The 19882-nt window shown below is 45.4% G+C and overlaps 1 protein-coding gene across 1 annotated transcript in view; it reads left to right on the top strand.

Annotated features, from left to right (window-relative positions):
• The window catches only part of Sesn2 (sestrin 2), a 29064-nt gene that overhangs the window by 6006 nt on the left and 3176 nt on the right, over positions 1 to 19882 (top strand). The window contains exons 2-8 of the mRNA XM_004671251.2: positions 5431 to 5496; positions 11550 to 11747; positions 12755 to 12937; positions 13052 to 13264; positions 15364 to 15514; positions 15946 to 16064; positions 16373 to 16563. Coding sequence (XP_004671308.1) covers positions 5431 to 5496; positions 11550 to 11747; positions 12755 to 12937; positions 13052 to 13264; positions 15364 to 15514; positions 15946 to 16064; positions 16373 to 16563 — 1121 coding nt within the window. The remainder of the gene's footprint in view (positions 1 to 5430; positions 5497 to 11549; positions 11748 to 12754; positions 12938 to 13051; positions 13265 to 15363; positions 15515 to 15945; positions 16065 to 16372; positions 16564 to 19882) is intronic.

Here is a 19882-nt window from a genome sequence, read left to right on the forward strand (position 1 = left end):
GTAGGGTTTCACTCTAGCTCAGGCTAACCTGGACTTCATAAGTAATCTCAGGGTGGTCTTGAACTCACAGTTATATTCCTACCTCTACCTCCTGAGGTCTGGGATTAAAGGTGTGTGCCACCATGCCCAGCAAATAACTGGTGAATCCTTATTTATTTATTTATTTTCGAGGTAGGGTCTTGCTCTAGCCCAAGCTAACCTGGAATTCACTATGTAGTCTCAGGGTGGCCTCAAACTCATGGCGATCCTCCTACTCTGCCTCCTGAGTGCTGGGATTAAAGGCGTACACCACCATGCCTGGCAGATTCTATATATTTTTTTAAAATTTTATTTATTTACAAGTAGAGAGAGGGAAAGAGGGAGAGGAGTGAAGAGAGAGAGAATGGTTACTCAAGGGCCTTTTACCACTACAAACGAACTCCAGATGCATGTTCCATTTTGTGTATCTGCCCTGTGTGAGTACTGGGGAGTTGAACCTGGGCTGGCAGACTTTTTAAGTAAGCACCTTTAACTGTAGAGCCATATCTCCAGCACAGATTCTGTAGTTTTAAAAAAAGCTTCACCAGGGGCAGGAGAGACGGCTTAGCATTTAAGGCACTTGCCTACAAAGCCTAACAATCAGAATTTGATCCCCTAATACCCAGGTAAAGGCAGATGCACAAAGTCGTGTATGTATCTGGGGTTTGTTTGCAGAGGCTGGAGGCCCTAGCACGCCTATTCTCTCTTTCTCTCTCTCTCTCTACTTTCTCTGCTGGAAAATAAATAAAAAGAAAAAAGCTTTGCGAGGCTGGGGGGCATGACTCAGCAACTAAAGGTTCTTGCTTGCAAAGCCTTCTGGTCCAGGTTCAATTCCCCAGCATCCACATGAAGCTGGGTACAAAATGGCACATGCATCTGTGATCCCAGCCCTTCAAACAGGCCAGGTAATCTGGAGTTATCATCTGGCAGTTCGTTTGCAGTGACAAGAGAACTTGTCTCCTGACCTCCACACACATGTTGTGGCATGTGTGCCCATACACACACACATAGAAATACAAATAAAATTGCCAGACCTGGTAGCACATGCTGTAAATTCTAGCATTTAGGAGGCAGAAGTAGGAGGATCACTGAGTTCAAGGCCAGCCTGGAACCACTGAGTGTGTTCCAGTTCAGCCTAGACTAGAGGGAGACCCTACCTTGAAAAGAAACAAAAGAAAACTAAATAAATAAAGTTAATTAATTAACTTTTTTGTTTGAGTTTTCAAGGCAAGATCTTGCTCTAGCCCAGACTGACCTGGAATTCACTATGTAGTCTCAGGCTGGCCTTAAACTCCCAGAGTACTGGAATTAAAAATGTGTGCCATCACACCCTGCTTGTTAGTAATTTTAATATTTGTATGTTCCAGTCCCACCCCGTTTTGGGAGGGGGGCATTGTCTCACTGGCCCAGGCTGATCCCAAACTCATGATCCTCCTCCCTCTGTTGGTGCTACAGGTGTCTGGTGTGCCTTCCCCCTATTGTGGTTTTCTGTGTGCCCTCAGGTCCCCTGGGAGAGGGAGGCCTAATCTGTGGAGTCAGCAGTCCTTATCTCCTAGACTGAGCTGTTGGGCTGTTTCTCTAGTGTGGGAGGAGGGGAGCTATAAAGGGAGTGCTTAGAGATTGTGGTATTTCTACCCTGTCCTCATACCAGGCTGACTTGGTACCTCCCAGAGTGTGGGTTGACAGGTGCCTGAGCAGTCAGTCCAGCCCAGACAGCTTAAGTAACTTTCGCAGAGTTATACAGCAAGTTAGTGGTTCAACTGATACCCGTACCCACACTTCCAGGTCCTTAGTTCTTTTCTTTCTCTTTCTTTTTTTTTTTTTTTAAATTTTTTATTTATTTATTTGAGAGCGATAGACACAGAGAGAAAGACAGATAGAGGGAGAGAGAGAGAATGGGCGCGCCAGGGCTTCCAGCCTCTGCAAACGAACTCCAGACGCATGCGCCCCCTTGTGCATCTGGCTAACGTGGGAACTGGGGAACCGAGCCTCGAACCGGGGTCCTTAGGCTTCATAGGCAAGCGCTTAACCGCTAAGCCATCTCTCCAGCCCCTTTCTCTTTCTTTTAAAACATTTTTTGTTTGTTTATTTATTTGAGAGAGAGAGAGACAGGGAAAATGAATGTGCTAGGGCCCCTAACGACTGCAAATGAACTCCAGACACATGCACCACCTTGTGCATTTGGCTTATGTGGGTACTGGGGGACCAAACCTGGGTCCTTAGGCTTCACAGGCAACTGCCTTAACCTCTAAGCCACCTCTCTGGCCCATTAGTTCTTTTCTTTTCTCTCTTTCTTTCTTTCTTTTTATCTTTTCTTTCTTACTTGGAATTCACTATGTAGTCTCAGGGTCCTTGAACTCATCATGATCCTCCTACCTCTGCCTCCGAGTGCTGGGATTAAAGGCATGCACCACCATGCCCAGCTCTTTTCTTTGTAAAATATATTTTATGTATTTGAGAAAAAGAGAGAGAGAATGGACACATCAGGGTCTCCAGCCACTGCAAACCAACTCCAGACACCTTGTGCACCTTGCTTACGTGGGTCCTGAAGAATCGAACCAGGATCCTTTGGCTTTGCAGGCAAGTGCCTTAACCACTAAATCATCTCTCCAGCACCCCCCCCCTTTTTTTTCTTTTTTTGAGGTAGAGTTTCATGCTAGTCCAGGCTGACCTGGAATTCACTGTATAGTCTCAGGATGGCCTTGAACTCACAGCATTCTTTCTACCTCTGCCTCCTGAGTGCTGGGATTAAAGGCATGTGCCACCATGCCCAGCCCTTAGTTCTTTTCTTTGGCTGTCTTTCCAACACCCAGATGTCTGCATCTCTCAGGTGACTTTTGGCCACTTAAGCAGGGGGGAAAAAAAAGGCTTGGGTTGGGGATATAGCTCAGTTTAGTCGAGTGCTTATCTAGTATGCAGGAAGCCCTGGCTTGGATCCCTAGCCCTTCATAAAGCCAATGAGGGGGCTCAGTCCTGTGATCACAACACTCAGGAGGTATAGGTAGGATTGAAGTTCATGGTCCTTTCATTGACAGCTACATAGTGAATTTGTAGTCAGCTTGGGATACATGAGACCTTGTCTCAAAAAAAGAAAAAAAAAAAAAAAAAGAGGCATGGAGGTATAAACCTGTAATCCCAGCACTTGGGAGGCAATGATAGAAGGATTGCCATGAGTTTGAGGCCATCCTGAGACTATATAGTGAATTCTAGGTTAGCCTGGGCTAGAGTGAGACCCTCCCTTGAAAAAAAAAAGGAGTCATTTATACTTTTAAGTCTTTGGACCCCTGATGTACTAAGGCTGGGTCCTTTTTTATTTTTTGAGGTAAGCCCAACAGACTGCCTTTCCACCTGCTCCCCCGCCCCCCATCTAGTTCAGGCTGATCTGGAATTCACTATGTAGTCTCAGGGTGCTGCCTTTTTTTTTTTTTTAATGCATGCTCAAGAGAGAATTGGTGCTCCAGGGCCTCCAGTCACTGCAGTTGAACTTCAGACGTATGCACCCCCTTGTGCACATGTGCAGCCTGAGAGCTTGCGTCACTGTGTGTCTAGCTTACATGGGACTTGGAGAGTCAAACATAGGTCCTTATGCTTTGTGGGCAGGCACCTTGACTGCTAAGCCATCTCTCCAACCCTACGTCGTCTTTTTTTTTTTTAAGGCATGTGCCACCATGCCTTACATTTATTTATTTATTAATTTGCATGTGGGGAGAGAGAGAGAGAGAAAATAGGCTCGCCAGGGCCTTCAGCCACTGTAAGTGAACTCCAGATGCATGTACCACTTTGTACATCTGGCTTTGCATGGGTACTGGAGAATTGAACCCTGGTGGTTAGCTTTGCAGGCAAACACCTTAACTGCTGAGTCATCTCTCTAGCCCCAAGTCTAGGTCTTACTAGGGAAGGAGAGCTGGAAGATTCTGTCTCTTTATAGTGAAGGCATGACCATTATTTGGGTAAATTATTCCAAAGCCAATGGGAATAGCCAGACTCCCACATGAACAAAATAGATGAATAGGAATAGAAGAGGCTCAAATATATTCAAATGAGAATAGCTGCTCCCACCAGCCTCTATCCCCTGCTCTGCTTCCTCCATGCCTCTCTGCCTTCATTCACAGCAAAATAAATGACCTGGCTCACAAAATGTGATCCGGGAGTAGAGTGGTTTAAGAGTCCATTAGAGGACAATTTGTAGAAGCAAAAGCACTGGGAATTGTCAGGCCACAGGTGAGGGCCACACAGTGTTCCTAGACTGTAAAGGACTGTAGAGTTAGTGTTGGGAAAGGAATAACCCAGTGGGAGGGTGGTGGGTCTGAACCACGTATTTATTTGGAAGACCTTGGGATGGGGAGGTCAGGTTTTTTTTTTTTAATTTTTTTGTTTATTTTTATTTATTTATTTGAGAGCAACAGACAGAGAAAGAGGCAGGTAGAGAGACAGAGAGAATGGGCGTGCCAGGGCCTCCAGCCTCTGCAAACGAACTCCAGACGCGTGCGCCCCCTTGTGCATCTGGCTAATGTGGGTCCTGGGGAACCGAGCCTCGAACCGGGGTCCTTAGGCTTCACAGGCAAGCGCTTAAGCGCTAAGCTATCTCTCCAGCTCCAGGTTTTAAGCAACTTGATCAGATTTATTATTCATAGTTAATCTGGCTGCTGGGTAGGAGGTGGATAGAGAGCAGGGCTGTGGAGCCAGGGAGGCAATTAGTGAGGCACTAGGGGGTGATAGACTAAACTATAAGGTGAGGGGGCAGGGATAAGAGATGATCATTTAGCCGGGCATGGTGGCGCACGCCTTTAATCCCAGCACTCAGGAGGCAGAGGTAGGAGGATCACCCGTGAGTTCGAGGCCACCCTGAGACTCCATGATGAATTCCAGGTCAGCCTGGACCAGAGTGAGACCCTACCTCAAAAAAAAAAAAAAAAAAGAGAGATGATCATTTATAGGGCTGTGGGGGTACAGGCCTGGGTTCATCCTCAGCACTGGGAAAAAAAAAAGAAAGAAAAGAAAAACAATTATTTGACAAGTACTAAAGTTGTTTCATGGGTACCTGGGGTGCTTTGTTACTGCTTTGGAATACAAGTGGTGGGGGTCTGTAGGAGTCCTTTGGGGCTGCTAAGATACCAACTCCTAGAGATGTGTGACATGGTAGCTGTTTATTTCTTTTCTCTGGTTTCCTCCTACACAGCGGTGCTGGAACTCCAGGGTCCCTGTCAAGTTTCTGAACAGTTCCACCTTCATGAGTCCTTTTCCTCTTTCTCTCTTATCCATTTACTACCTACCAAAATGGGCGTAAATCTCCTTCAGTGGTGCTCCCTTGTGCCAGGGTGGCCTTAGAAGCTTGGTGCACCTCAGGTTGGAGAGATAACAATTTTCTTCATCCTCTTTTTTGCCAATTAACCTCCGTTTGTTTCCCCACAGGAGCAGAGGGATAGCCAGGCTCGGCGAGGCCCCCGGGGGCCCAGTGCCTTCATCCCAGTGGAGGAGGTGAGTAAGCTTGGATGAAGGTCTTGGAATCTTGGTGTCTAGAAAAAAGAACATTGGTGGGTCAAGGTCTTTTCTATTCCTTAATTTTCTGCTCTGAAACTACCTCTTCCCGTTCACTGAATTCAAAGAATAACTATTTTTCCTGGGAAAGAATAGCCTCAAAGATAAAATGATAAACTTTAAATTCCCTGTGCTTCCTTAATAAGAGAGAAAACCTCATGTATCACCTCATCCTTCACTGTTTATAATGGTGCATATGTTGTAAAAAAAAAATCTGGGGCTGGAGAGATGGTTTAGCGGTTAATCATTTGCCTGCAAGGCCAAAGGACCCTGGTTCGATTCCCCAGGACCTACATTAGCTAGATGCACAAGGGGGCGCACGCGTCTGGAGTTCCTTTGCAGTGGCTGGAGGCCCTGGAGCACCCATTCTCTCTCTGTTCTTCTCTCTCTCTCTCTCCCTCTTTTTTTTTTTTAAAGCTGTATTAGTACTTGATAACCAATATATTCTTTTTTTAAATTTTTTTTTGGTTTATTTTTATTTATTTGAGAGCAACAGACAGAAAAAGAGGCAGAGAGAGAGAGAGGATGGGCGCGCCAGGGCTTCCAGCCACTGCAGACGAATTCCAGACGCGTGCGCCCCCTTATGCACCTGGCTAACGTGGGTCCTGGGGAATCGAGCCTCAAACTGGGGTCCTTAGGCTTCACAGGCAAGTGCTTAACCGCTAAGCCATCTCTCCAGCCCTCTCTCCCTCTTTCTATGTTAATAAAATATTTACAAAAAAATAAAATCTGCAACTGGGTGTGGTGGTGCATGCCTTTAATCCCAACACTCGGGAGGCAGAGGTAGGAGGATCACCGAGAGTTCGAGGCCACTCTGAGACTACTTAGTGAATTCCAGGTCAGCCTGAGCTAGAGTGAGGTCCTACCTCAGAAACCACCCACAAAAAATCTGCTTTAAAAATCATGTTTACTATTTTTTTTTTTCAAAATTTTATTTTTATTTTATTTTATTTTTTTAATTTTTATTTTCAAATTTCCAGTGTTTCAGAAGTCTCTGGTCTCACTGGGTATGGTGACTCACATGAACCTATAATCCCAGCTCTTGGGGAAACTGAGGCAGGAGGACTGTCACAAATTCAAGGCCAGCCTGGTTTATATAACAAGAACCAGACCATAGTGTAAAGCTTGTCTTTTTTTCTTCTTTACTTACAATCAATATAACAGACATACCTTCCAACTAAGGATCAGTTTAACCATTCATTTTGTTACTGCTTTTTCTTTCTTTTTTGTTTTCTCTTTTGGTATTTATTTATTTATTTATTTAGAGAGCAAGAGAGAGACAGAGAGAATTGGTGTGCCAGGGCTTCAGCCACTGCAGTGGAACTCCAGATGCTTGTACCACCTAGTGGGCATGTGCCACCTTGTGCTTGCCTCACCTTTGTGCATCTGGCTAACCTGGGATCTGAAGAGTCTAACATGGGTCCTTAGGCTTTACAGGCAAGTGCCTTAACTGCTAATCCATCCCTTCAGTCCCCCCCTTTTTTTTTTGAGGTAGGGTCTTGCTCAGGCTGACCTAAAATTCAATATGTAGTCCCAGGGAGGCCTAGAACTCATGGTGATCCTCCTGTCTCTGCCTCCTACGTGCTGAAATTAAAGGTGTGCCACTATGCCTGGCTAATTCATATTTATGCACTTTGAGAGAGAAAGAGGCAGATAGAAAAAGAGAAAGAATGGACATGCCAAGGCATCCACCCACTACAAATGAACTCCAGACGCATGTGCCACCATGTGCATCTGGCTCACGTGGGTACTGGGGAATGGAACCTGGGGTCTTAGGCTCTGCGGGCAAGCGCCTTAACCGTTAAGCCATCTCTCCAGCCTTCTGTTTTGATTTTGAGATAGGGTCAGTCTCTGCAGCCCATGCTGGACTAATGCTGTGTAGCACAGGTTGACCTCAAACTCATGCTGATCCTCCTGCCTCAGCCTCTGCCTCCACAGTGCTGAGGTTATAGGTATGAGCTACCACACCTGCTTCATTGTTATTTGTATGTGTATATATATATATATATATATATATATATATATTTTTTTTTTTTTTTTTTCCTTGTGCTAGGAATTGAATCCAGAGCCTCATGCATGCTAGGCAGGCTCTCTACCACTGAGCAATATATATCCTTAGTCTTCATGTATTCATTCATTTAACAGATAGCTATTGAATCATGAGTCTGTGAGACACTGAGATAGGAACTGAGGATAGAGAACAAGACAGACAAAAACTTGCTATTGTGGAGCTCACATTGTCAGGGTTGGGGGTGATAGGAATACCTTCAAAAACACACATACAGAAGAAATTCAAAGTTGACCACTTGGTTTCCTTCAGCTTTCAATCAATAAGGATACATTTTTCATTTCAAATTTTTGGTTTTTTTCTTTTCTTTTTCTTTCTTTCTTTTTTTGGTTTTTGGTTTTTCAAGGTAGGGTCTCACTGTAGTCCAGGCTGACCTGGAGTTCACTATGTAGTCTCAGGGTGGACTTGAATTCATGGTGATCCTCTAACCTCTGCCTCCCAAGTGCTGGCATTAAAGACATGTGCCACCACGCCCGTCTTCCGGCTCTTTTTTAAAAAGCAAAACAAAAAAACAGAGTTGGGTAATGGCTCTGCAGTTAGTTTCTTGCTTGCAAAGCCTGCTGGCCTGGATCCAGGTTCAATTCCCCAGTACCCATGTAGATCCAGATGTACAAAGTGGTGCATGTGTTTGGCATTCACTTGCAGTGGCAAGAGACCACGGTACATTCATTTTCTCTCTCTGTGTTTGTCCCATCAGTAAGTAAAAATAGAGCTGAAGAGGTGGCTTAGCAGTTAAGGCATTTGCTGGCAAAGCCAAAGTCCTGGGTTTGATTCCACAGTATGCACTTACAAAGCCTAATGGCCTGGGCTTGAGTCCCCAGTACTCATGTAAAGGCAGATGTACAAGGTGGTACATCTGTCTAGAGTTCATTTGCAGTGGGGAGAGGCCCTGGCGTGTCCATTCTTACTCTCTCTATCTGCCTCTGTCTCTCAAAAAAAAAAAAAAAACAAAAAAACACGACATTTTATTTATATATATATATATATATATATATATATATAAAATTTATTTGTTAGAGAGGGAAAGAGTCAGATAGAGAATGGGTGTGCTCAAGGCCTCCAGCCACTGCAAACAAACCAGACATATGTGCCCCTTTGTGCATCTGGCTTAAGTGGGTCCTGGGGAGTTGAACTTGGGTCCTTTGGCTTTGCAAGCAAACATCTTAATAGCTAAGCCATCTCTCCAGCCCTTTTTTATTTTTTTAATAAAGAAAAACAGGTTCTTACTCTGTAGAGCAAGCTGGCCTCAAACTTGTTCCTGGTTCTGCCTTCCATGTACTGGGACCACAAGCATGCTCTACCATGGCTTGTCACCTGGCCTAGAGGGCTCTAATTTCTTGACATTTTTCCTTCTTTATGTGGAGATGGTATGATACTGGGGATTTAATTCAGGCTCCTACACATATAATACAGATGCTATAGCACTTCCTCCACCCAGCTCATGCCTACTTTTGTTGTTGTTTTGAGACATGTGGCCTGATCTGTTTTTGAAGGTAGGGTCTCACTCTAGCCCAGGCTAACCTGGAACTCACTCTGGTCCCAGGCTGGCCTTGAACTCACAGCGATCCTCCAACCTGTGGCTAATGTGGCCTGTTTTTTGTTTTGGTTTTTCAAGGCAGGGTCTCAGTCTAGTGTAGGCTGATTTGGAATTCACTATCTCAGGGTGGCCTTGAACTCATAATTATCCTCCCGCCTCTGTCTCCTGAGTGCTGGCATGAAAGGTATGCACCGCCATGCCTGGCTTTCAATTTCCTGGCTGCTTTCTTTTCTTTTCTTTTCTTTTCTTTTCTTTTCTTTTCTTTTCTTTTCTTTTCTTTTCTTTTCTTTTCTTTTCTTTTCTTTTCTTTTCTTTTTTTGAAGTAAGGTCTGGCTCTAGCCCAGGCTGACCTGGAATTCATGAATTCACTGTGTAGTCTTGGGGTGCCCTTAAACTCACAGCAGCTGTACCTCATCTCCTGAATACTGGGATTAAAGGTGTGCACGACCATGTCCAACCCAATTTTTATTTTTTATTTTTTGGTTTTTCAAGGTAGGTTCTCATTCTAGCTCAGGCTGACCTGGAATTCATTATGTAGTCTCTGGGTGGTCTTGCACTCAAGAACTCACGGTTATCCTCCTACCTCTGCCTCCCAAGTGCTGGGATTAAAGGCGTGTGCCACAGCACCTGGCTGTTTTTTTGTTTTTATTTTTAAATTTATTTTATTTGAGAGAGAGGAAGGGAGAGAAAGAGGCAGATATAGAGAGAATGGGCATGTCAGGGCCTCCAGCCGTGAACTCTAGATGCATGCGCCACCTTGTGCATCTAGTTTATATGGGTACTGGGGAATCAAACCTGGGTCCTTAGGCTTTGCAGGCCAGCACCTTAACTGCTAAGCAATCTCTCCAGCTCTCGGTTATTTATTTATTTAAGAGAGAGAGTGAGAGAAAGAGAAGAATAGGCAGATAGAGAGAAAGAGAGAATGGGCATGCCAGGGCCTCCAGCTGCCACAAATGAACTCCAGATGCATGTGCCCTCTTGTGCATCTGGTTTACATGGGTCCTGGGGAATCGAACCAGGGTCCTTAGGCTTAGCAGGCAAACATCTTAACCACTAGTCCCTTTCCCTAGCCCTACTTTTTTTTTTTTTTTTAAATGAGACAGAATTGGCACACCAGGGCCTTAGCCATTGCAAACACGCTCCAGATGCACATGCTATCTTGTGCGTCTGCACAACCTATGTACATTCTTCACTTGGTACATTTGGCTATGGCGGTTCTGGGGAGTCGAACCTGGGTCCTTAGGCTTCACAGGCAAGTATCGTAACTGCCAAACCATCTCTCCAGCCCATCAGTTTTCATTTTATTTTCCTTTATTTATTTATTTTGGTTCTTTTTTTTTTTTTTTTTTAATAGGGTCTTGCTCTAGCCCAGGCTGACCTGGAATTCACTGTGTAGTCTCAGGGTGGCCTCAAACTCATGGCAATCCTTCTACCTCTGCCTCCCAAATGCTGGGATTAAAGATGTGCACCACCACACCTTACTTTCATTGAATCCTTTTTTTTTTCTTTTTGGTTTTATCGAGGTAGGGTCTCAGTCTAGCTCAGGCTGACCTGGAATTCACTATGTAGTCTCAAGGTGGCCTCGAACTCATGGCGATTCTCCTACCTCTGCCTCCCGAGTGCTGGGATTAAAGGCGTGTACCACCATGCCTGGCTCAACAGTAATAATTTTAAAAACTAAAAATATGCCAACTGTACTGACTCATGCCTTTAGTCCCAGCATTTGGGAGGCAGAGGTAGGAGGATCACTGAATTCAAGACCAACCTTGTCCTATAGAGTAAGTTCCAGGTCAGCCTGAGCTAGACTGAGACCCTACCTCAAAAAAGTGATATCGTACTTTGAAAAAACAACAAAAAAAGCCAGGTGTGGTGGTGCATGCCTTGGGAGGCAGAGGTAGGAGGATCACTGTGAGTTCGAGGCCACCCTGAAACTACATAGTGAATTCCAGGTTAGCCTGAGCTAGAGTGAAACCCTACCTCAAAAAAAAAAAAAAAAAAAAAAAAGCCTTTATTCCCAGCACTGGGAAGGCTGAGGTAGGAGGATTGCTGTTAGTTCATGGCTAGCTCCAGAGTGAGTTCCAAGTCAGCCTGGCTAGAGTGAGACCCTACTTAAAAATAAAAAAAAATAAAAAAAAATAGAGAAAACCCAACTGTGCTTTCTTAGGTATTATGAAGATTAAATAAGTTAATATGTATAAAGTACTTGAACAGTGCTTGGCCTATAGCAGTCATATAGGTAGAAAAATACCTAAGAAGTGTTTGTTTAATCAGTTTTCTCTTTTGGACATGGTGGTGTTCTGTCTCTTGCAATTATAAACCCATCACAAAGAAAATACTGGTCTCTGTTGGGGAAGACAGCAGGTAACCCAGTGTCGTCTTTGCTGGCAGGTCCTTCGGGAAGGGGCGGAAAGCCTGGAGCAGCACCTGGGCCTGGAGGCACTGATGTCCTCGGGGCGGGTGGACAACCTGGCAGTGGTGATGGGTCTCCACCCCGACTACTTCAGCAGCTTTTGGCGCCTGCACTACCTGCTGCTGCACACGGATGGACCCCTGGCCAGCTCCTGGCGCCACTACATTGCCATCATGGTGAGCATGTCTGGGCCTGATGTCTGCAGGGGTGGGCAGATGGCGGTGCTGCCCTAAAATTTCTTTACTAGGGGCTTGCTGAGTTGATTTCTTATATTTTGTTTCTTTCCAAGGACAGAGAGAATAGGCACACCAGGGCTTCTAGCTGCTGCAAATGAACTCCAGATGCATGTACCACTTTGTGCATCTGGCTTTATGTGGACACTAGGAACTCGAACCTGGGTTGTTAGGTTCTGCCGGCAAACGCCTTAACCACTGAGTCTTCTCTCCAGCCCTAGGCTGCTGCTTAACTCACAGTGCTCCTTCTCCCTCAGTCTCCAGAGTTCTGTGATTATAGGTGTAGGCTACCATTCTCAGCCTAAGAGAGGCATCTTTATTTTATTTATTTGCACTTGTATGTAAGTGTGTATGTACATGTTTGTATGCATGCATGCTCCAAGGTCTCTTGCTGCCTGTTAAACTTTATATGGTTGGCTGGAGATTTGAATTTGGGCTGTCAGGCTTTGCAGGCAAACACCTTTTACTGTTTAGCCATCTCCCCAACCCCGAGAGGCTTTTTTTTTTCAAGGTAGGGTCTCACTCTAGCCCATGCTGACCTGGAATTCACTATGTAGTCTCAGGGTAGCCTCAAACTCTCAGCGATCCTCCTACCTCTGCCTCCCAAGTGCTGGGATTAAAGGCGTGTACCACCATGTCTGGCTGAGAGGCTTTTTTTTTTTTTGATTTTAAGTTTTTACTTTTGGGTTATTCAAGGCAGGGTCTTATTCTATCCCAGGTTAATTTGGAATTCACTCTGTAGCTCCCAGCTGGCCTCATACTCCTGGCAATCTTCCTACCTCAGCTTCCTAAGTACTGGGATTAATGGCACGGAGCACCATTTCTGGCACTGAGAGGCAACTTTAATGCCTACTTTGTAGACTGGAAAGCTTAGGTAGAAAGAGACGGATGATCCCAAAAGAACAGGGCACAGGAGGAGGGTGACTCAGGTTTATCATCTCTCTCCACAGGCTGCTGCCCGCCACCAGTGCTCTTACCTGGTGGGCTCCCACATGGCTGAGTTCCTGCAGACTGGTGGTGACCCTGAGTGGCTGCTGGGTCTCCACCGGGCCCCTGAGAAGCTACGCAAACTCAGTGAGATCAACAAGTTGTTGGCACATCGGCCATGGCTTATTACCAAGGAGCACATTGAGGTATAGTGGGCAGAGGACCGGTCACTCCCAGGAAGCCCTGGGGCTGGGCTGGAGCAGCCCAGGCTGGGGGTGGGGGAACAGACACCAAGCAGCTCGGACCTTCCTCTCTTCTAGGCCTTGCTAAAGACTGGTGAGCACAGCTGGTCCCTGGCTGAACTCATCCAAGCCCTGGTACTGCTCACTCACTGCCACTCGCTGGCCTCCTTCGTGTTTGGCTGTGGTATCCTTCCTGAGGGGGATACAGACGGCAGCCCGGCCCCCCAGGCACCATCGCCCCCCAGTGAACAAGGCAGCCCCCCTAGTAGGGACTCATTAAACAACTCTGGGGTAAGTCATGGTCCTGAGTCTTGGTTGGGGAGGAATCTGGTTTGGGCTGTGGTTGTAGAAGCTACTGTTTTCCTATCTCTTTACACTGAGAGGCCACAGAAAAGTTGTTTGGCTTTAAAACTCATTTTGAAAAAAGAAAACTCAGTTTGCCTTGCCTAATGGGGATAAAGACCCCTACTTACAGTGGGTGGTGAGGTTTAAGTAAAGTTCCATATGTGTCTGACCTTATAACCTTATAACAGCCAAACAGATTCTTAGTCTGGGTTTTTTAGCCCTCTTTTTTTTTTTTTTTTTTTTGTTTTTTTGAGGTAGGGTCCCACTCTAGCTCAGGCTGACCTGGAATTCACTATGGAGTCTCAGGGTAGCCTCAAACTCATGGCATTCCTTCTACCTCTGCCTCCTGAGTGCTGGGATTAAAGGCATGAGCCACCACACCCAGCTCTTTTGTTTGGATTTTTCAAGGCAGGGTTTCATTCTAGCACAGGCTGGCCTCCAACTCATAGCAATCCTCCTAACTCTGCCTCTCAAGTACTGGGACTAAAGTCATGAGCCCCCACACCCAGCCTTTTCTTTCTTTTCTTTCTGGTTTTTCAAGGTAGGATCTCGCTCTAGCCCAGGCTGACCTGGAATTCACTATGGAGTCTCAGGGTGGCCTCGAACTCATGTGATCTTCCTACCTCAAGTGCTGGGGTTAAAGGTGTGTGCCATCACACCTGGCTCTTTCTCTCTTTCTTTTCTCTCTCTTTTTTTCCAAGGTAAGGTCTCACTCTAGCTCAGGGTGGCCTTAAACTCAAGGCAATCCTCCTACCTCTGCCTTCTGAGTGCTAGGATTAAAGGTGTGCGCCACCACACCGGGCTCGCCCCTCCTTCCTTCCTTCTTTCTTTTTTTTCTCTTTCCTTCCTTCCTTCCTTTCTTCTTTTTCAGTGGGGCAAGGTCACATGTAGCCCAGGCTGGCCTCAAACTTGGTATGTCACCATGTATTGGATTACAGGTGTGCACCACCATGCCGGGTCTTATGCAGAGCTGGGGTTGGAACCCAGGGCTTTGTACGAGCTAGTTAGCACCAACTGTGCTATATCCCCCAACCCTTAAAACGTTTTTTTCTCTTCTTTCTTGAGTCAGGTTGTCATTCTAGTCCAGGCTTACTTGGAACTCAGTTTGTAGCCCAAGCTGGCCTCGAACTGATGGCCATCCTCCTATCTTAGCCAGCTGAGTGTGGGGATTTGGCATGTGTCAGCACGCCCAGCTTCTTTCATGCATCTATTTTTGAGGCAAAGTCCTACTCTGTAGCCCAGGCTAGCTTCAAATTTACCATGACTCTCCTGCCTTACTATCAGCCTGCCAAGAGCTGGGATTATAGGACTGACCCATCACAACCGTTGTTTTTTGGCACTTTAACAAATCTAATATTTTTAAAGTTTTATTTATTTGAGAGAGAGAGAAAGAGGTAGACACAGAGTGTGAATGGGCATGCCAGGGCCTCTAGCCACTGCAACCAAATCCCAGATGCATGCATCACTTAGTGCATCTGCCTTTACATGTGTACTGGGGTTTCAAACTTGGGTCCCTAAGCTTTTCTGGCAAGCACTCTAACAGCTGAGCTATCACTCCAGCCCCAAATTAATCTTTGCTGTGCTCTGTGCTCAGTGGTGGTTTGATTACCTAGCTTATAAATAAGGCTTTGGATTTGACCCACAGCACCACAAAAGAAGAAGAAGAAGAAAAAAAGCCCAGATTTTTTTTTTTTTTTTTTTTGAGGTAGAGTCTTACTGTAGTCCAGGCTGACCTGGAATTCACTATGTAGTCTTACGGTGACCTTGAACTCACAGTAATCCTCCTACCTCTGCCGTCCTGAGTGCTGGGATTAAAGCATGTGCCACCACGCCTGGCTAGACCCCAGATTCTTGATAAATTACCTGTGAGGACAGTTGATGCTCAGGAAGTCACTTGTCTCTTTTGTAGCTTCGAGGGCTTCCCTTTGGGTAGCACAGCCCATGTCAGTGGGTGCTCAGAGGCTGCCCTAGTTTTTATGACCATTTAGGAAATCCTGGTATGTAGGAAGGAGGACTAGGCGGTTACCATTGGATCTTTCCTGCAGGGCTTTGAAGCAGCACGTGATGTGGAAGCTCTGATGGAACGCATGAGGCAGCTGCAGGAGAGCCTGCTGCGAGAGGAGGGAGCTTCCCAGGAGGAAATGGAGAACCGCTTTGAGCTGGAGAAGTCAGAGAGCCTCCTGGTTACCCCTTCAGGTACAGGATCATGTGTGTCCTGGCCCATTGGCTGCCCACCTCTTACCACTTCTTCTTCTTCTTTTCTTCTTCTTTTTGGGGTTTTCGAGGTAGGGTCTCACTCTGGCCAAGGCTGACCTGGAATTCACTGTGTAGTCTCAGGATGGCCTGGAACTCATGGTGATCCTCCTACCTCTGCTTCCCAAGGGCTGGGATTAAAGCGTGTGCCATAATGCCCAGCTTTAATTTTTTTTTTTTTTTGACAACGTCCATAATAATAGACAGTAAACCATGGTAATCCCCCCAAATTCTTGAAGGCTTTAATTTTTTAATTTAATTTATTTTAAAGAAAAAGAGAAAGAAATAGAAAGAGAGAGAAAAAATAGAGCCCATTCCTTGTATATGTATAATGCCTTAGTCTTACTGTGACCTCTTTCTAACATGCTCTTTAGCTGACATCCTGGAGCCATCTCCACACCCAGACATGCTATGCTTTGTGGAAGACCCCACTTTTGGCTACGAGGACTTCACCCGGAGAGGGGCTCAGGCACCCCCCACCTTTCGTGCCCAGGTAGGGCTCCCTGCACTGGTGTTGGACATTGCTTAAGATCTACATAGAAGCAGCGGGCAAATGAAGGCAGTGAAGACCCAGAAGGTCTTGTCTGTACCCTAAGTGAAGGAGGTCCCAGGGCTAGAGAGAAATTCATCAAGAAGGGACATCTTTGGCTCCTAAGGTCTAGAACTGGCAATGTGTCAGATTTGTGGTACAGAGAAGGAACTTTGTGGAGAGCCAAAGTGTGTATTCTAGACGTCCAGAGGATAGGTATTTGGCCAACCTCAGGCTTTAAGGCCTCACTGACCTCTCCCCTCATTCCTCAGGATTATACCTGGGAAGACCATGGCTACTCACTGATCCAGCGGCTTTACCCTGAGGGAGGACAGCTGCTGGATGAGAAGTTTCAGGCAGCCTACAGTCTCACCTACAACACCATTGCCATGCACAGCGGTGTGGACACCTCCATGCTTCGCAGGGCTATCTGGAACTACATCCACTGTGTCTTCGGCATCAGGTGAGCAATTATTATCTCATTCATGTCATGTGTCATTCATGTCATGCCACAAGTTTTCCCCCTAAACTCACTATCATTTTCTTTGCTTTTTTCTTTTCCTTTTTGTCTATACTATTTTTCAAATGTTTCTCCTTTAAAAAAATATTTTTAATAGTTTATATTTATTTATTTATTTGACAGAGAAAGAAGGAGGGAGGGAGGGAGAGAGAGAGAATAGGCATGACAGGTCTTCTAGCCACTGCAAACAAACTCCAGACACGTGCGCCTCCTTGTGCATCTGGCTAATGTGGGTCCTGGGGAGTGGAACCTGGGTCCTTTGGCTTTGCAAGCAAACGCCTTAACTGCTAAGTCACCCTCCAGCCCTTTAAAAATATGTTCATTGGGCTGGAGAGATGGCTTAGCAGTTAAGGTACATGCCTGCATTTGGAGTTTTACCTTGTGCATCTGACTTATGTGGCTACTGGGGAATCCAACCTGGGTCCTTTGGCTTTGCAGGTAAGTGCTATGCCCTCTAAGCCATTTAGCTCTCTAGCCTGGATTTTTTTTTAATATATATTTTTAAATTTTTATTTTTTATTTACTTATTTGAGAAAGAAAGAGAGAGAGAGAATAAGTGTACTCGGGCCTCCAACCACTATATACAAACTCCAGATGCATGTGCATCTGGTTTACATGAGTACTGGGGAATTGAACCCAGGTTGTTGGGCTTTGCAGGCAAGTGCCTTAACTGCTAAGCTACCACTCCAGCCCCAAATATTTTTAGTTATTTATTTACAAGCAGAGAGAGAGGTAGAGAGAAGAGAGACAGAATGGGCACACCAGGTCCTCCAGCTACTAGAAACAAACTCCAGATGCATGCATCACTTTGTGCATCTGGCTTATGTGGGTACTGACTGGGAATTGAACCTAGGTTGTTGAGCTTTGTAGGCAAGCACCTTAACAGCTGAGCATCTCTCCAGCCATTTATTTACTTATTTGCAAGGAGAGAGAAATAGAATAGAGAGAGAATGGGAGTGTCAGCCTCAAGCTGCTGCAGATGGCCTACAAATGCAAGTACCACCTTGTGCATCTGGTTCACGTAGATCTTAGGGAATCAAACTTGGGTCCTTTGGCTTCATACGGAAACACCTTTAACTGCTAAGCTATTTGACCTGATGTTTTTTATTTTATTTTATTTTATTTATTTTTTTTTTTTTGAGGTAGGGTCTCACTCTAGTCCAGGCTGACCTGGAATTCACTATGTTGTCTCAGGCTGACCTCGAACTCACAGTGATTCTCCTACCTTTGCCTCCTGAGTGCTGGCATTAATGGTGTGCACCACCACACCCAGCTCTTGTTTGTTTAATTTTTATTTACTTATTTGCAATCAGAGAGAGAAGAGAAACAGAATGGGCACACCAGTACCTCCAGCCACTGCAAACAAATTGCAGATGCATGTGCCACCTTGTGCATCTAGCTTTACGTGGGTACTGGGGAACCAAACTAAGGTCATTAGGCTTTCCAAGCAAGCACCTTAACTGCTGAGCCATCTCTCCAGCACCTTATTTTTTATTATTGAGACAGAATATCACTATGCAACCCTGGCTGGCCTTGAATTCATGGCAGTGTTCCTGTTAGAGCCTCATAATGCTGAGATTACAGGTGTGAGATACCACAACCAGCTAATTAAAACAATTTTTTTTGGTACTTTTTTATGAGAGAGAAGAGGAGAGAATAGGTATGCCAGGGCCTCCAGCCACTGCAATTGAACTCCAGACTTTTTAACATTTTATTTTTATTTATTTATCTGAGAGAGAGAAAGAAGCAGAGACAGAGAGATTGAGAGAGTGGTGTGCCAGGGCCTCTAGCCACTGCAAATGAACTCCAGATGCATGCACCACCTTGTGCATCTAGCATGCATGGGCCAAACCTTGGTCCTTTGGCTTTGCAGGCAAGTGCCTTAATCTCTAAGCTATCTCTCCAACCCTAAAATATTTTATTTATTTATTTGTAAGCAGAGAGAGGCTTGCCTGCTAAGTCTAACAACCCAATGTGAGTTCCCCAGTACTCACATAAAGCCAGATGCACAAAGTGGCACATGTGTCTGGAATTTGTTTGCAGCCACTGGAGGCCCTAACACCACCCCCCCCCCACACACACACACAAGGTATCTTTTGTCTGTGTACACATATATGTGCTCTTTTTGTTTGGTTTGGTTTGGTTTGGTGATAGGGTCTTACTGTGTAGCCCAAGCTGGCTGTAAACTCAAGATCCTCCTTCCTCAGCCTCCCAAGTGCTACAATCCTAGGTGTATATCAGCACACCTGTATCTCCTTTTATAAAACCAAGACCTGTTGTCATTTTCTTGCCTACTCATTTTACTTGTCTTACTCATGTACTAAAAAACATCAGAGTACTTTACTTTAGTGGAGCACATACTTTCCTGTCTTTTTTTTTTTTTCCTTTTTCTTTTTGAAGTTATGGGGATCAAACCTAGTGATAGACAAGTGCTCTATCACCTCTCTTCTCCTCTTCCTCCTCTTCCTCCCCTTCCCCCTCCCCCTCCCCCTCCTCCTCCTCCTCCTCCTCCTCCTTTCTTCCTTCCTTCTTTTTGTGTGTGTGTGTGTGTTTCTCTTTTTTCAAGGTAGTGCTGGCATTAAAGACATGTACCACCACACCTGGCTCTCTTCACTTTTTTGCTTTTGTTTGTCTTGTTTTGAGGTAGGATTTTCTGTAGCCCAGGCTGACCTGGAATTCACTATGTAGTTAGAGGATGGCCTTGAACTCATGGTGATTCTCCTACCTTTGCCTCCCGAGTGCTGGGGTTAAAGGTGTGCGCTACCACGCCCGACTCTTCACTTTTTGAGGGAGGGTCTCACTAAGTTGCCTAGGCTGCTCCTGTGTATAACCCAGGTTGATGGAACTGTGATTCTCCTGCTTCAGAGTAGCTGGGATCCCAGACCTGTACCACCAATCCTTTTTTGCTTCTCTCATTTAACAGTTTCCAAAAATTACTCCAGGGCTGGGGAGATTGTTCAGTGGTTAAAAGGTTTTCACTTGCAAAGCCTGCTGGCCTGGGTTAAAGTCCCCAACACACACAAAAAGTGACACAAATATCTGATATTTGTTTGTATTGTTAAGAGACCCTGTTTTTTTTTTTTCTTTTCAATTATTCTAAAGGCTGGGGAGATGGTTCAGTGATTAAAGGAACTTGCTAGCAAAGCCTGCTGGCCTGGGTTCAATTCCCCAGCCACCCATGTAAAGCCAGATGCAAAAAGTGGTACAAGCACCTGACATTCATTTGCAGTGGCAAAGGGCCCTGGCACATATTCACACACGT

This window comes from Jaculus jaculus, chromosome 5, assembly GCF_020740685.1.
Source record: "Jaculus jaculus isolate mJacJac1 chromosome 5, mJacJac1.mat.Y.cur, whole genome shotgun sequence".
NCBI lineage: Eukaryota > Metazoa > Chordata > Mammalia > Rodentia > Dipodidae > Jaculus > Jaculus jaculus.